This window comes from Daphnia magna, unplaced genomic scaffold (assembly GCF_020631705.1).
Source record: "Daphnia magna isolate NIES unplaced genomic scaffold, ASM2063170v1.1 Dm_contigs172, whole genome shotgun sequence".
Taxonomy (NCBI): domain Eukaryota; kingdom Metazoa; phylum Arthropoda; class Branchiopoda; order Diplostraca; family Daphniidae; genus Daphnia; species Daphnia magna.
The window spans coordinates 53,372-71,667 of record NW_025533152.1 but is presented as its reverse complement, the minus strand read 5'-3'; the positions used below and the strand labels follow the sequence as shown (position 1 = coordinate 71,667).

At 38.4% G+C, this 18,296-nt stretch overlaps 1 protein-coding gene across 1 annotated transcript; it reads left to right on the top strand.

Annotated features, from left to right (window-relative positions):
- The first annotated feature begins 14,766 nt into the window (after window positions 1-14,766).
- LOC123467325 lies at window positions 14,767-16,836 on the top strand. Its single transcript, XM_045167280.1, has one exon. The coding sequence runs from the start codon at window positions 14,767-14,769 to the stop codon at window positions 16,834-16,836; it is 2,070 nt and encodes a 689-aa protein (XP_045023215.1).
- The last annotated feature ends 1,460 nt before the right edge of the window (window positions 16,837-18,296 follow it).

Below are 18,296 nucleotides of genomic sequence, written 5' to 3'. Positions count from 1 at the left end.
GTCCTAAAAATGAACTCAATTCTTTTGTGTTTTTAGGTGCAGGGTAATTAATAATTGATTCCAATATTTTAAGATTTGGTGTTATGTCTTGTTCTGATACTATGTAACCTAAATAGTCCAACTTCTCTTGAAAGAATTCGCATTTTTTTCGTTTTAGTTTTAAACCCGCTTTTGTCAACAATTTAAAAACTTCTTCTAAATGTTTTATATGTTCATCAATCGAACTACTTAAAACAATAATGTCATCTAGATAAACCAATGCAAACTTAAAAAGTACATATTTCAGGATGTTATTCATTGCTCTTTGAAAAGTGCTTGGTGCATTTGTTAATCCAAATGGCATACGATTGAATTCATATTGTCCAAATTCACATATAAAGGCTGTTTTATATTTATTGCCTTCTTCTATTTCTATTTGCCAGTATCCGCTTAATAAATTCAGTGTTGAAAAATACTTTGAACCGCACAATGCATCTACGGTATCATCTATTCTAGGTAAGGGATATCTATCTTTTATCGTTATTTTGTTTAATTGTCTATAGTCAATGCACATTCTCATTTCACCATCCTTTTTGTTAACCATTACAATTGCTGCTGAGAATGGACTATGACTTTCTCTTATTATTTTATTTTGTAGCATACTATCAATCTTCGATTTTACCGTATTTTTTAGCGCTTCAGGCGTTCTACGCAGACGCTGATTAATTGGTGCGCTAGCTCCCGTATTAATGAAATGTTTGACATTAATAGCCAACCCAAGGTCTGATTCTTTATCTGCAAACAATCTTTCGTTTTTTACAAGCAACCATTCATTTTTTGTTTTTACTTCATTAGGAAAATTAAGTATTTTAAAGTCCTTCTTTTTTAATTTTCAATTTTCCTGGATTGATAAATCTAATTGACTAAAAGCTTTTAAATTAATGTAGTCTTTTGTAGTTAATGGAAGTTCCTCTTCTTCTTCATTGGATAAAGGCCTTAGTGGGATATTTATTCCCACTTCGGAAAAAGTTATGCTATACAATGGCAATATACTTTCGCAAAAACCATGTTCTACTCCATAGTGATCATAACTGATCTGCTTATTTTTTGTGTTAATTTTTACGTTATTGCTAGCCAAAAAATCTAATCCTAAGATACAATTTTCATTAAGATTTTCCATTACATAAAAGTTGTGGTTAATGAAATGATTCTTATTTATTGTTATTTTAAATTCATATTGGCCTAATGATTTGAGCTCTTGTCCTGATCCTGTCCTAAATATCGGATCATCGCTGTTTCTTATTCGTTTTAAATTTTTATCACTTATGTTAAAATAAAAGCTAGATGAAATTAAACTTGCTGCGGCACCAGTGTCTACTAAAGCTTTTGTTTCTTTTTCACAAATTCTAATTGGGATACATATAAGTTTAGGTATTTCCGCCGTAAAGTTAGGTTTTACATGATAATGATTAATGCTATTGGAATTATACAGTGTGTGGTTTCCTACATTTGACGTCGTGGTTGACGGTTGATACGTGCCATATCTGTCCAACATTCTCTTGCAATGTGTCCTTTTTTGTTACACTTGTAGCACGTAATGTCACTGTTTTTCGCTGGTTGTGTGTTGTGAAAAGGTTGTACTCGTTGTTGATACTGATCACCAGTCGATTCACGCCATGACTGATTTTGAGGGTTCCCAAAATTTGAGGGTTGGTATATATTCCTTCGCGGTTGATACAAATTATTCTGTGGCCGTTAAAATTGTCTTTGGTTTAGTTGCCGTTGGCCATTTTTATGGGGCCCGTATGAATAAGGTGTTTGGCGTTGCGTTGTTGATTCTTGAAAACTTTCCCTTCCCCTCTGGGCGTTTTAGTTTTCTCTATATGGGCTGGCTTCTCTGCTTCTGGAAAAACTTGGTTCTCGGCTGCGTGAGTAGTTTGATTCGCGGCTGTTTTGCTGATTATTGTTAAATCGTACTCTCGGATACTGTGGTCTTGAATTGTGTTCCCGTGATTGTGATCTGCGAGGCTCGTATTGGTCAGTGGCTGCTATGACTGCAGTTTTTTCCTGTGATATTTCATTTTTATTAGCACATTCCATCTTTACAATTTTCTGTCTTAATTTCTCTATTTCGAAATCCTGTTGTTTTCCATGGTGTGCCATGCCGGCAATGACTGCTGTTAGTTTTTGTCGTCATGGTTTTCTTTGTTTTGCAAGATCTGTTCCGAAATAAACAGTTGTTTGCATAGTGCATCGAAGTCGTTGGCATCTTCTGGCATTCGTAGGTAAAGTTCCGTTTTTATTTTTGGTAAGATCCCTTGGATAAAAATTTTGATTTTTGTGATATCCCGCATCTTTTTTACTTTACTCAAAGGCTGGCCTTCCACAACTATCTTGTTGTGGTCAAGTTTTTCTTCTTTTCCTTCGATTCCGTCGTATAGGTTGTTTAGTCTTGACACGAAAGCTCTGCAGTTTTCTTCCAGTTTCTGTTTTAGCTGCAATAATTTTTTCTTTAAGGCTGCTAGATCATAAGCGTCTTGGAATCTTGCTATGATTGCTGATCGCCAGTCAACGTATTCAAGTTCATCTCCTTGCTCTGATACGTATTCTTCGTGCCAATCCAGAGCTTCACCTTTAAGTCTGTCTGAAAAGAATCGTAATTTTTGGGTTTCGTCCCAGTTGTTGTTTCTTGCTACGTGCTCAGCTGTTTTAAGCCATTCCGTTTTCATTTGTCTGTGCTTTTTCCTTTGTATGGGGGGATGGATTTTTTATCTTCTCGAGAGAACAGTTCCCCCAATACTTTTACTATTGGCTGAGTAAAGGTTTTGATCATGTCTATTTCTTCTGCGGTAGGGGTTTTTTCTGTTGATTTTCCTATTGGGTTGTGTCTCGAAGTCTCAGCTTCCTCGGAAGTATCGTGGTCAACTCCCATGATATTAAAATTTGGTTTCTCTTTGTTACAAAGTTTGTTCTGTTTCTGCAATAGTTCTATTGTTTTATTCTGGGACCTATTTGTTTTTTTAGAGTTTCAATAGTTTGCGGTTGCTTTAAAACGTGTTCTGTATCTAATTCGAAATGTAATGATTTGTCGTTTATTTCACTTAGTGATGTTAGATCGTTGATTTGTTCTATTAGTTTTGAAACTTCTCCTGTATGTTCTTCTGTTCTAGAATTGTCTGAGCTCTCTGCTTCGATGTAAAAAGCTTCTTTTTGCTTATACTCCACTAGACGTTCCTCAAGGCGTTGTATCTTGCTCTCCTGTGTTGAAATGAGTGTTTCTTTATCTCTTATTTGTCTTTCGAGGTTTCTATTCCTTGCGGCTAATTCTAGTTGCCCTTTGTGAAGACAGCTTCTTTCTCCCTTTGTTGTTTCGAGAGAGTTTTTCAATTCTATTACCTCCTTTTCTAATTCGTCGCTTCTTTCTTTCTGTGCCTTTTCGTGTTTCTTAACGGTATTATAACTTTCTAGGAGTAACTTGTTTTCGTTTTGGAGTTTGTTTATATTTTCCTGACCTTCGGTTTCCACGTGTGCTGTAGTTTCTTCCATCTTTTTCAATAGTTTTTTAAGATATTCTTCGTTTTCTGTGTTTTTCCGAAGTATTTGTTCTAATTCACTGATTCGCTGATAAGTTTTTTCTAGTGAATTCTTTAAGAATTCATTACTTTCTATTATTTTTTCGGTCGATTGATTTGGGTTCCTTTCTTTTTTTGCAATTTGTTTTTGTAAGTTAAAGTTTTCTAAACTGATTTCGTCTGTTCGTTTTTTCTCTGCGACTTGTTGCGCAAGTGCTTCTTCTTGTAGAACGGTGTTTACTTTGATCAAGAATTCTTTCTCTTTACCGTTAACAGTTTTTAACTGTTGTAAAAGAGTTTCTACGTTACTAAATTCTCCTCCGAGTGACTGAATCTGATCTCTTATAGTTTTTGTTGTTTTACTTATTGTCTCGTGAGTGATTTCGTCTGGCGTATTTAAAGTTTCTTTTAATATTGAGTACGCAAATTGGTATAAGGTGTTATGCGCCGCTGTATTTGCCTCTTTTTTTCCAATTGTTTTATCGTGGTTGTTGTTAAAGTTGTTTGATAACTTTTTGATTTTTCCTTAGTATACTTGTATTCTAATTCAACTAATTCTTTCCAGCTGAGAATAAATGCGGCTCTTGGCGTTTTGATTTCAGAGTCAGGACTTGTTATATCATGAATTTTCAAATTTGGGTTTAGTGGTGGTGAAGTTTCGTTAGTTAAGTCTGGGTAAACGGAGTCGGTCCTGAGAGTAGTCTGTGGTAAAAAAGATTTCTGCATTCGCTTACCGTGATGGATTTTGTTGACCGACGCAAGTAGTAAGAAAAAAAAAATTATTAGCACTTTATCCTCCTGATTCAATTATATTGTCTACTGTTCCGAAGTCTCTTTATACCGGTGACAAAATCTTTTTTTTCAATTTCAAGTCTCGTTGGGACCTCCAATTGTAAGATTTGCCAGACGTGTATTTATTTGACTTCTACAATAGCAATACAACCAAACCAAGAAGCATGACACTACTCTAACTATTGTTGCGAATAACATTGCTTTTTATACAGAATTGCAAGTGGCACATTGGGTGTGGCTTAGATGGCGGTGGCGTGTTGTCACTTAGTCATGTGGGCGTTTCCTTGGAGTACACCTTGCCTACACTCAATGTCCGTGCAGATTAGCCATCTTCTGTAAAGCGTAAATAATGCAGTTGGCTGGTTCAATGTATAGAAGTAAAAACTCATGGTATAACAGTGTATTCACATTGAATACAAGTATATTCCATGCAGTTTACATATAGAAGTAAAAACTCATGGTATAACAGTGTATTCACATTGAATACCAGTATATTCCATGCAGTTTACATATAGAAGTAAAAACTCATGGTATAACAGTGTATTCACATTGAATACAAGTATATTTGATGCTGTTTACATATAGAAGTAAAAACTCATGGTATAACAGTGTATTCACATTGAATACAAGTATATTTGATGCAGTATACATTTAGAAGTATAAACTCATGGTATGACAGTGAATTCACATTGAATACAAGTATATTTGATGCTGTTTACATATAGAAATAAAAACTCATGGTATGACAGTGTATTCACATTGAATACAAGTATATTTGATGCTGTTTACATATAGAAGTATAAACTCATGGTATAACTATGTATTCACATTTAATACAAGTATATTTGATGCAGTATAAATATAGAAGTAAAAACTCATGGTATAACAGTGTATTCACATTGAATACAAGTATATTTGATGCAGTTTAACTATAGAAGTAAAAACTCGTGGTATAACAGTGTATTCACATTGAATACAAGTATATTTGATGCAGTATACATATAGAAGTAAAAACTCATGGTATAACAGTGTATTCACATTGAATTCAAGTATATTTGATGCTGTTTACATATAGAAGTAAAAACTCATGGTATAACAGTGTATTCACATTGAATACAAGTATATTTCATGCAGTTTACATGTAGAAGTAAAAACTCATGGTATAACAGTGTATTCACATTGAATACAAGTATATTCCATGCTGTTTACATATAGAAGTAAAAACTCTTGGTATAACAGTGTATTCACATTGAATACAAGTATATTCCATGCAGTTAACATATAGAAGTAAAAACTCGTGGTATAACAGTGTATTCACATTGAATACAAGTATATTTGATGCTGTTTACATCTAGAAGTAAAAACTCATGGAATAGCAGTGTATTCACATTGAATACAAGTATATTTGATGCAGTATAAATATAGAAGTAAAAACTCATGGTATAACAGTGTATTCACATTGAATACAAGTATATTTGATGCAGTTTAACTATAGAAGTAAAAACTCATGGTATAACAGTGTATTCACATTGAATACAAGTATATTTGATGCTGTTTACATATAGAAAAATAAACTCATGGTATAACTATGTATTCACATTTAATACAAGTATATTTGATGCAGTATAAATATAGAAGTAAAAACTCATCGTATAACAGTGTATTCACATTGAATACAAGTATATTTGATGCAGTTTAACTATAGAAGTAAAAACTCATGGTATAACAGTGTATTCACATTGAATACAAGTATATTTGATGCAGTATACATATAGAAGTAAAAACTCATGGTATAACAGTGTATTCACATTGAATACAAGTATATTTGATGCTGTTTACATATAGAAGTAAAAACTCATGGTATAACAGTGTATTCACATTGAATACAAGTATATTCCATGAAGTTTACATGTAAAAGAAGAACTCGTGGTATAACAGTGTATTCACATTGAATACAAGTATATTCCAAGCAGTTTACGTATAGAAGTAAAAACTCATGGTATAACAGTGTATTCACATTGAATACAAGTATATTTGATGCTGTTTACATCTAGAAGTAAAAACTCATGGAATAACAGTGTATTCACATTGAATACAAGTATATTTGATCCTGTTTACATATAGAAGTAGAAACTCATGGTATAACAGTGTATTCACATTGAATACAAGTATATTTGATGCTGTTTACATATAGAAGTAAAAACTCATGGTATAACAGCGTATTCACATTGAATACAAGTATATTTGATGCAGTATACATATAGAAGTAAAAACTCATGGCATAACAGTGTATTCACATTGAATACAAGTATATTTGATGCAGTATACATATAGAAGTAAAAACTCATGGTATAACAGTGTATTCACATTGAATACAAGTATATTTGATGCTGTTTACATATAGAAGTAAAAACTCATGGAATAGCAGTGTATTCATATTGAATACAAGTATATTTGATGCAGTATAAATATAGAAGTAAAAACTCATGGTATAACAGTGTATTCACATTGAATACAAGTATATTTGATGCAGTTTAACTATAGAAGTAAAAACTCATGGTATAACAGTGTATTCACATTGAATACAAGTATATTTGATGCTGTTTACATATAGAAAAATAAACTCATGGTATAACTATGTATTCACATTTAATACAAGTATATTTGATGCAGTATAAATATAGAAGTAAATACTCATGGTATAACAGTGTATTCACATTGAATACAAGTATATTTGATGCAGTTTAACTATAGAAGTAAAAACTCATGGTATAACAGTGTATTCACATTGAATACAAGTATATTTGATGCAGTATACATATAGAAGTAAAAACTCATGGTATAACAGTGTATTCACATTGAATACAAGTATATTTGATGCTGTTTACATATAGAAGTAAAAACTCATGGTATAACAGTGTATTCACATTGAATACAAGTATATTCCATGAAGTTTACATGTAAAAGAAAAACTCGTGGTATAACAGTGTATTCACATTGAATACAAGTATATTCCAAGCAGTTTACGTATAGAAGTAAAAACTCATGGTATAACAGTGTATTCACATTGAATACAAGTATATTTGATGCTGTTTACATCTAGAAGTAAAAACTCATGGAATAACAGTGTATTCACATTGAATACAAGTATATTTGATCCTGTTTACATATAGAAGTAGAAACTCATGGTATAACAGTGTATTCACATTGAATACAAGTATATTTGATGCTGTTTACATATAGAAGTAAAAACTCGTGGTATAACAGCGTATTCACATTGAATACAAGTATATTTGATGCAGTATACATATAGAAGTAAAAACTCATGGCATAACAGTGTATTCACATTGAATACAAGTATATTTGATGCAGTATACATATAGAAGTAAAAACTCATGGTATAACAGTGTATTCACATTGAATACAAGTATATTTGATGCTGTTTACATATAGAAGTAAAAACTCATGGTATAACAGTGTATTCACATTGAATACAAGTATATTTGATGCAGTATCAATATAGAAGTAAAAACTCATGGTATAACAGTGTATTCACATTATATACAAGTATATTTGATGCAGTTTAACTATAGAAGTAAAAACTCATGGTATAACAGTGTATTCACATTGAATACAAGTATATTTGATGCAGTATACATATAGAAGTAAAAACTCATGGTATAACAGTGTATTCACATTGAATACAAGTATATTTGATGCTGTTTACATATAGAAGTAAAAACTCATGGTATAACAGTGTATTCACATCCCTAGTGGAGTTTTTTGGTGTGGATCTGGTGTGTGGTGTAAAACACTTATTTCAAACCCTTCATTTATGGTTCAAATTGGGTGTGCTTCACGCAACCGAGGAATTTCAAATGAAAAGCCTCGTTTAACGTATTTCTGAATTTGCGATGTGAAAGCTGCATTTGATACTCTTCGGATCCTCGTGTTACGAAACTATTTTGCCTCATTTTTACTTAGAGTAAAGGTAATTTTTGTAAACCAGATTCAAGAGCATTCCTAACGGGTGCAGGACACTCCTTAATGATATTTTCCCCTCTAGTTGATGGCATTTTTTGGAGGGTGTCTGACACCAATATGAACTTTAGGTAGAACTAGATTTAAGCACCATAAAAATTCATCTAGTTGGTGTTGGGGATTTATTCGGGGAATATTGGTTTCATAATAGTGTCACACACTTACATTTTTTGTGGTTTCTGCGCCTTTTTAAGTGTGTGTGACACCAGTTTGAAAGCGTGGGTAGGCTAGTTAACGAAACAGCATATTGGTTTACTTTTTCTGCGATAAGGACTTAGAAATATTCATCAAAGTGGTTGACATATAGCTTTTAAAATTACATCTATATGCATTTCATATTGGTTTGCCACACTCATATTTTTTATTTCAATTTGTTACCACAGTTTGTAAGAAACATATTGGTTTGACACTGCAATGAAACGCGTCTACATCTTGTTTCATAAATATAGTTTTCCATCCAATGTTTACTGCGTTTCAAACGCTCACTTTACAATATTGTAAAACACAAGTGGGAATGCAGACGACGACATATTGTGGTAGCCATGGATACCAGCAGTAAGAATGCTTTTGCTGTCGCTTATCAATCGTCTTTTGTTATTTGACTTTCCATACCTTTAGAATTCTCCAAGCTGAAAAAGCGCAGTCGAACTTGGAAAAAAGACATCGCGTGGTGATCGCATTTAGTGGTGAATAACGCCGATGGTAAAACTAAGCTTATTAATTTAATATTTCCCGACTAATGTTTAATTATTCCTCGTGCATGTCAGTTGGGAATTCCTGTTGGCGAGTTTGTGTGAATTTGTTACTTCAAGCATTAGTTAACTGTTTTAGTCTTTAATTTGTTTTGTCGTTGGTATACTAAGAAGATTCCAATGTTAGGTTTTTACATTGTGACAATTTTTATTTAACATTTCATGGTTATTAGACCTTCTGGACTGCATCAGTCAATCAATTACTTGTTTTGTGCCCTAATGTCATGCTTTTTCATTCAGCAGTACAATAGAAATAAAATACGTGGCAGTAAAAAGCACTTGTCTGTTTACTGAAAATGTCTAGCTTGTTTGCACTCGTGAAAGAGACGGACCAAGATTGTAACTGTGAAAACTGGTATGTTTGAAGGGTTCAAAACCAGTGCGATGCACCAAAAAATGCAATAGGGTAACACTAGTGTGATCTACCAACAAATTGCATGAGATTAAAACTGGAGAAAATCACCAGTACATGTAAAGGGTTTGATACGGGTTTATGCACCCATTATACAAAAATTTCAGCTGGAGAAGTGCACCAGTTACATATTAGTGTATTACACCGGTTAATATAGTAGGGATAATCAGAGAAGTTCACTGGGACAAATTTGAGCTTTATACGGGTATATTTAACTAGAACAATACCGGTGCAAAATAACTATAAAATTTGCGGGTAAAGCTTTATAACATACACCGGTGTTAAACCCGCCCTATCACGCGAACAAGAGGTGTAACACCAGTGTGTTTCACCAGTGTCACACTTCACACGGGTGAAGCACACTGGTTCAACACGGGATCCGACCCGACAAAACTCCGCTAGGGATTGAATACAAGTATATTCCATGCAGTTTACATGTAGAAGTAAAAACTCATGGTATAACAGTGTATTCACATTGAATACAAGTATATTCCAAGCAGTTTACGTATAGAAGTAAAAACTCTTGGTATAACAGTGTATTCACATTGAATACAAGTATATTCCATGCAGTTAACATATAGAAGTAAAAACTCATGGTATAACAGCGTGCTCACATTGAATACAAGTATATTTGATGCAGTATACATATAGAAGTAAAAACTCATGGCATAACAGTGTATTCACATTGAATACAAGTATATTTGATGCTGTTTACATATAAAAGTGAAAACTCATGGTCTAACAGTGTATTCACATTGAATACAAGTATATTTGATGCAGTATACATATAGAAGTAAAAACTCATGGTATAACAGTGTATTCACATTGAATACAAGTATATTTGATGCTGTTTACATATAGAAGTAAAAACTCATGGTATAACAGTGTATTCACATTGAATACAAGTATATTTGATGCAGTATACATATAGAAGTAAATACTCATTGTATGACAGGGAATTCACATTGAATACAAGTATATTTGATGCTGTTTACATATAGAAGTAAAAACTCATGGTATGACAGTGTATTCACATTGAATACAAGTATATTTGATGCTGTTTACATATAGAAGTAAAAACTCATGGTATAACAGTGTATTCACATTGAATACAAGTATATTTAATGCAGTATACATATAGAAGTAAAAACTCATGGTATAACAGTGTATTCACATTAAATACAAGTATATTTGATGCTATTTACATATAGAAGTAAAAACTCATGGTATAACAGTGTTGTTCCGGCGAAGAATTAAATTGTTTTATTTTGTATAAGGGCCGCTAGAGGCCAACTTTGGGTTGTGCGTAGTACGCTTCATTTGTTTGTTTGTCCCGCGTTTACCCTTACCCAAAGCCTTTGTTTTGTCCCTATTTAACCCCGCGTGCATTGCATGCGGGGCTCTGATTTTGTTGGTGTCTCTCCACACATAAGGTGTGATCTCTTTAGCTACACTCCCAACACATAAGGTGTGATTCTCAAGTAGGCCTTACAACCCTACTCTGTATCCCCGAGATCGGTTTAATACACCCTTAAGGGATACCCCCCCCCCTCGAGTGTACGAAGTTTTCCTCTATTGAATTGAGCTCCCGAACATTTTGGTCCTTCGAACCGGAGCTATTCAACCGACTGTCTTCAATCCATTGGTTCTTCAAGCTAGGAACGAAGTCAGTAAGCCATAGAGAAGTTTTGGTGCACCTGTAAGTTCTTGTGTACCTGCAACTCTATCGGAAACTTAGAAGACCCGAGAGTTCTCGACTAACATAAGGCTAGTCACCTGATCATCAGCATCGTGCCACGTGACCCAGTCTACCGAACCAAGTACACCAAGGTACATCGTTCCGTTTTCTACAAGGTCTACACAGCAGCAGCCATGAATGATCTAACCAACAACGCAGCAGCAAGAATAGCAGCGACAGCGAGATCGCAAGCAGTAAGTCCCTCTATCCCGGTAGCAGCCCCAGTGTTAGAGGAAGCAGCCCAAACAGTCGCGATAGATTCCACCAGTGCAGCCATGGCGCAGTGGACACGCCTGCGAACTACTACAAGGCGTCAGATTACGAACACGTGCAGCCAAATCACCACAGCCATTAGAAGAGGTGACCCAGGAGACAGTGTTCAAACCCTTGCAGAGTACGCGCAGGAATTGTTGAGAACCGCTAGTGATCTCAACAACAGACTGCTTGAAGAAGCTGGCCTAGACGAATTCGATCGGCAGCACGAGGCACATACTAGGTATGTTCAGCAGGTTAAGGCCGTGGAAGCAGAGCTTCAACGTTACCTTACCCCCCGTGCACATCCACCATCAGTTCGAAATGGCCATCCCGCCATTGTACTCTCTGTATACAGTAGCCGGCAGTCGTCAGCAGTTCATCCCGAAGCCGACAGACCACAATCCCACACAGAAGCCCAACAGAGAGTCCTTGCAGCGCAACAGGACCTCCAGGAAGCAGAAAGGGCTCTACAGTCACTAAGGTTAGAAGACAATGACTTAGAATATCGGTCATTGCCAGGTGTAGTCGAACTTGACGCAGTTAATCGCTGGTGCCAAGACAACAGAAGATGGGGAGCAGTAGGAGAAGCGAGCCTACAGGAAGAAGCTCCAGACGATTGGATTGATATGTATCGTGCCGGTCGATTACGACCCCTTCCGCGAGTAGAAGCAGGACCTCATTCGTCAATTCGAGCTGAGTTACCTGATTACAGTGGAAAGGCTCTAGATTGGTTCGCATGGATCGATTTGTTCCGAGCGTTGGTACACGACACATCCAAGGCCGCCGGCGAGAAATTTGCGATTTTGAGGAGACATCTCCAAGGTGACTGTCTAGACGTTGTATACGGTCTAGGGGGGGGGGGGAGAAGCTGCTTACATTCAAGCATTGGTCAGGCTTAAGGACAGTTTTGGCAGACGTGACGTCATGCGAGCAGCGCATATTCAAGCGTTAGAGAAACTGGAGTTCCAGAAGAACGATCCTGCTTCTTTCAAGCGTTATGCGGAAAAGGTCCGCACACACTTGTTCGATCTCACTAGAATAGGCGAATTCGCCGCCGCAGACATCATTGAAAGAATCTGTCTCAAGCTACAGCTAGCTGATCGCTTAGCTTGGAATACGGATAGAGGAAGTAGACTTGAAAGGCGAAGCCTCGACCAGTTTGTTTCTTGGCTTTGCAACCGGGCCGCCACGTATCAAAACGCATACAGCATTGCGGCAGACCAAACAAGTGGAGTGCCGGGTAAAGCTCGTGACAGACAGCATACCCGCACCAACCAGGTTCAGGGTGAAACAAGAGGAAGAGACAATCGTCAGCCCAACAGTAGCTATTGCTTCAATTGCGAAGGCTCCCACAAGTTGGAAGATTGTCCGTCGTTTAAGGGTCTTACGGCTAGAAATAAGCTGTCGTTTTGTATCCGACGTCGGTTATGTTTCAATTGCCTGAAATCTGGACATTCTGCTAGAGATTGCAGAATGAAGAAATCGTGTTCGGTCCCTAACTGTAATCGCACACACCATACACTGCTTCACTACCAGCCGGATGACGCAGACGAATCGGTTCGCCCCGCTACAGCCCGCACCAACCTAGCAAAGGGGAAGAAAGCAGCTGTAGGAATGATCCAACTGGATGTTCTGGATGCAGAGGGAAACCTTGTGAAAGCCAATGTATTTCTGGATGAAGGTAGCGACAGTACGCTTTTCCGAGACGGATTTATTCGCCGACTTGGACTGAAAGGTGTTCCGCAGACTCTCGCCGTTGATGGCGCTGGTGGAGTTTTGAGAAAATATACTTCGCGTCGTATTCAACTCCGAGTTCGGCTACCCACAGGCGAATTCGCCACTCTTCAAGGTTCGACTATGCCTACTGTGGCCAGTCCGGTTCCACTTACAGATTGGAACACCTTAAAGAAGCGTTGGAGACATTTAGCAGACCTGCCATTAGAAAGCAATGGCGGGAGAGTAGACATCCTTCTCGGAATAGATCAGGCCTATTTGACAACGGCCATTGAATCTCGTTTCGGACAAGAAGGCGAACCTACTGCTATTCGTACCCGCCTTGGATGGGTCGTAAGAGGAGTAATTGGGAATACATTCAGAAATCTTATGGCGAGAACGCACGCAGTGTTCACCAGCATGGAAGAGGAAGGCGACGCACTAGCGCAGCAGATGAAACGCTTTTGCGACACAGAAGAATTCGGGACGGAACACAAGACAGATGGCGTTTCCAAAGACGATAGACAAGCTATCGATATTTTAGAAAGCGGAACGCGAAAATTGGCCGTCGGCTATGAAACACCCATCACCTGGAAGGTTGGGGAGCCAGACCTGCCAAACAATCGGCATTTGGCCGAAAGAAGATTGGCTACCCTGCTGCACCGGTTCAACGAAGAACCCGATTTCGGGCAGGAGTATAGAAAAGCCATGGAAAAGAACTTCGAAAAGGGCTATGCAATTGTGTTGGCACCCGCCGACTACGGCCCACCGGAGTATTATCTCGCTCACCATGGAGTGAGAAAAGGTCCGAAGCTACGCGTTGTGTTTGACGCTGCAGCACCGTTCAAGGGAAAGTGCTTGAACGACAGTATTCTCAGTGGTCCGGCTTTACAAACCCCATTGCCATCTGTCATCTTGAAATTTCGGGAAGGCGAAATCACATGGGCAGCTGACATAGAAGCCATGTTTAGCAGAATACGACTGAGACCAGAAGACGCACGGTACTTTAGGTTTCTTTGGAAAAGAAACGGGGAGGAGAAAGTGTGCGTGTGTGAGATGAAGCGGCTACCATTCGGCGCTACCTGTTCGCCATTCATTGCGATCAGTACCACGCGAAAAATTGCTGCTGATCTCAGCGATGACCCGAAAGTCATCGAGGCAATCATCACAAGGATGTAAGTTGACGATTACCTCAGCTCCGCCAAAACACTGGAGGAAGGTATTCAAGAAGCAGTAGGCGTTAAAGAAACCCTAGCAAAAGGAGACATGCACCTTCAAAGCTGGATCTCCAATTCCGCAGCTTTTGTGAAAATCTTAGCACCTACAAGTAAAGGTGTTAGTCAAAGCCCAGCCGAGCTTCCATTAAGCAAGGACGACTCTGAGAAAGTCCTTGGTGTTTACTGGAACCCGAATTCGGATACGCTTAAATTCAGAGTGAGCGGGCTAGAAGAAATCACCTAAACACGGGTTGGAATTGCAAGTAAGGTTGCGAGTTTGTTCGATCCGCAAGGGATGGCAGCTCCCCTTATTGTTAAAGCCAAGATCAAGTTAAGGGAGCTCGGAACAAAAGGGCTTCAGTGGAACAATCTCGTCAGCAGCGACGACCGTGATTGGTGGGAAGAATGGTTTAGCGTCCTACAGCAGCTCAACGACATCGACATTCCACGCTGTTTATTCCCAGATGAAGAGAATATCACCCGATCGGAACTCCACGCATTTGGAGACGCATCGGAAGAAGCGTACGCTGCAGTTATCTACATTCGGAATGTGTACTCTGATGGTCGAGTACTAGTACGACACGTGCGGGCGTCAACAAAATTGGCACCGAAAAGAAGCATTTCCGTGCCAAAGTTGGAGTTAAATGCTGCTCTGCAAGCAGCCCGTCTCGCACGCTCAGTGATCGGAGCATTCACAAGGATTCCGCACCGTCGGTATTTCTGGACCGACAGCAGCAACGTAAGAAATTGGATTCGAGCAACCGCGTCCAAATATCAGATGTTTGTCAGTCATCGGGTTGGAGAAATCCAAACACTGACTCAACCAGACGAATGGCGTTTTGTGCCGGGCAAGATGAACACAGCCGATATCGCAACTCGTTCAGCCATTGAAGAGGAAGCCCTTCCATCGCGCTGGTGGGACGGACCGAAATTCCTACAAGACGACGAAGAAACATGGCCAGCAGATTTGTCATGGATTGCCGTGGTTGAAGAGATACGGCCGGTGCGATCACATCAAGCCACCGTTACTACTTCAACGTTCGATTGGGTAAGTGTCAAGATCGGTGTAGAAGACATTCCGGACTTAGTAAGACTGGAAAAGGTGTTCTACGATCTCGTAAAAAGATGTCAATCGGAGGTGTATAGCGAAGAAATTCGTCGTTTGAAGAAAGGAAAATGGCTTCAGCCTAACTCAAGTTTACTCTCTCTTTGTCCCGTTCTCGGAAAGGATGGACTTTTGAGACTAGGAGGACGAGCCGGGCGAGCTAAGTTGCCCTATGAAGAATTGCACCCGCCATTGCTGCCTGCGCAGCATAGTTTTACGAAGACTATCGTTCGAGCGTTCCACGTATTGCTTAAGCACGTTGGAACAGACTACCAGATCAGCTACATAAGGCAGCATTTCTGGATACCAGGAGGCCGGGAATTAGTCAAAAGGATTAGATACGAGTGTGAAAAGTGCAAACGAGAACGTGCCAAGCCAGGCGAACAACTTATGGCTGAACTACCGGATTCGCGTCTAGAATCTGGCTCAGCTCCATTCACTCGAACAGCCTGTGATCTGTTTGTGCCATTGGAAGTAGGACTTTCGCGAAATCGCACAGCAAAGCGATGGGCCGTTTTGTACACCTGTCTCGTTACCCGTGCCGTCTATGTGGATCTCGTGAACTCACTCTCATCAGACGATTTCCTTCTTAGCCTTCGGCGTTTTATCGGACTTTACGGCAAACCTCGCGTCATGCATTCCGACAACGGCACAAACTTTGTCGGTCCTGAACACGAGCTGAAAGAAGAAGCCGAAAAACTGTATGCCGATGAGAAAGTAGCCGAGTTCATGAATTTGAAAAGGATTGACTGGAGATTCCAGCCACCCAGAACACCACATTTTGGTGGAACGCACGAGTCGCTTGTAAGATCGGCAAAAAAGGCGCTTTATACCGCTCTTGACTTGGAGAGTAAGAAGCTACGACATCCAGCGGAAGACACACTCCGCACTCTCCTATATGAAGTAGCCGGTTTATTAAATGGTCGTCCCCTCACTGCAGCCAGTACAGATCCGAATGACTTCCGTCCGTTAACTCCTAACGATTTTCTAAACCGTCCGAGTTCGGCCGACCCACCAGCTGGACATTCGACGACGCACTGCCCCGTGAGCATTATAGGTACGTCCAGAGAATGGCCAATCTATTCTGGGATCTTTGGAAGAAAGTTTATCTCCAGTCACTTGCCGGAAGAAAGAAGTGGAAATCCCCTCTGCCCAACTTTAAAGTCGGGGATGTTGTGTTGGAGATCGACAAGAGCCTACGACGCGGACAATGGAATATCGGCAGGATTGCGAAGGTATTCCCAGGGCCAGACGGCCTAGTTCGAGTCGTAGATGTGCAGCTGGAAAGAGGACTTTTCCGTCGTGGAATCGACACTCTCGCGCTATTAGAAGTTAGCTCAGCAGGCGATGTCGTCCCAGACATACCCGCTTCGGGGGAGGATGTTCCGGCGAAGAATTAAATTGTTTTATTTTGTATAAGGGCCGCTAGAGGCCAACTTTGGGTTGTGCGTAGTACGCTTCATTTGTTTGTTTGTCCCGCGTTTACCTTTACCCAAAGCCTTTGTTTTGTCCCTATTTAACCCCGCGTGCATTGTATGCGGGGCTCTGATTTTGTTGGTGTCTCTCCACACATAAGGTGTGATCTCTTTAGCTACACTCCCCACACATAAGGTGTGATTCTCAAGTAGGCCTTACAACCCTACTCTGTATCCCCGAGATCGGTTTAATACACCCTTAAGGGATACCCCCCCTCGAGTCTACGAAGTTTTCCTCTATTGAATTGAGCTCCCGAACAAGTGTATTCACATTGAATACAAGTATATTTGATGAAGTATACATATAGAAGTAAAAATTCATGGTATGACAGTGAATTCACATTGAATACAAGTATATTTGATGCTGTTTACATATAGAAGAAAAAACTCATGGTATGACAGTGTATTCACAATGAATACAAGTATATTTGATGCTGTTTACATATAGAAGTATAAACTCATGGTACAACTATGTATTCACATTGAATACAAGTATATTTGATGCAGTATACATATGGAAGTAAAAACTCATGGTATAACAGTGTATTCACATTGAATACAAGTATATTTGATGCAGTTTAACTATAGAAGTAAAAACTCATGGTATAACAGTGTATTCACATTGAATATCAGTATATTTGATGCAGTATACATATAGAAGTAAAAATTCATGGTATAACAGTGTATTCACATTGAATACAAGTATATTTGATGCTGTTTACATATAGAAGTAAAAACTCATGGTATAACAGTGTATTCACATTGAATACAAGTATATTTGATGCTGTTTGCATATAGAAGTAAAAACTCACGGTATAACAGTGTATTCACATTGAATACAAGTATATTTGATGCAGTATACATATAGAAGTAGAAACTCATGGTATAACAGTGTATTCACATTGAATACAAGTATATTTGATGCAGTATACATATAGAAGTAAAAACTCATGGTGTAACATTGTATTTACATTGAATACAAGTATATTTGATGCTGTTTACATATAGAAGTGAAAACTCATGGTATAACAGTGTATTCACATTGAATACAAGTATATTTGATGCTGTTTACATATAGAAGTAAAAACATTTGGTATAACAGTGTATTCTCATTGAATACAAGTATATTTGATGCTGTTTACATATAGAAGTAAAAACTCATGGTATAACAGTGTATTCACATTGAATACAAGAATATTTGATTCTGTTTACATATAGAAGTAAAAACTCATGGTATAACAGTGT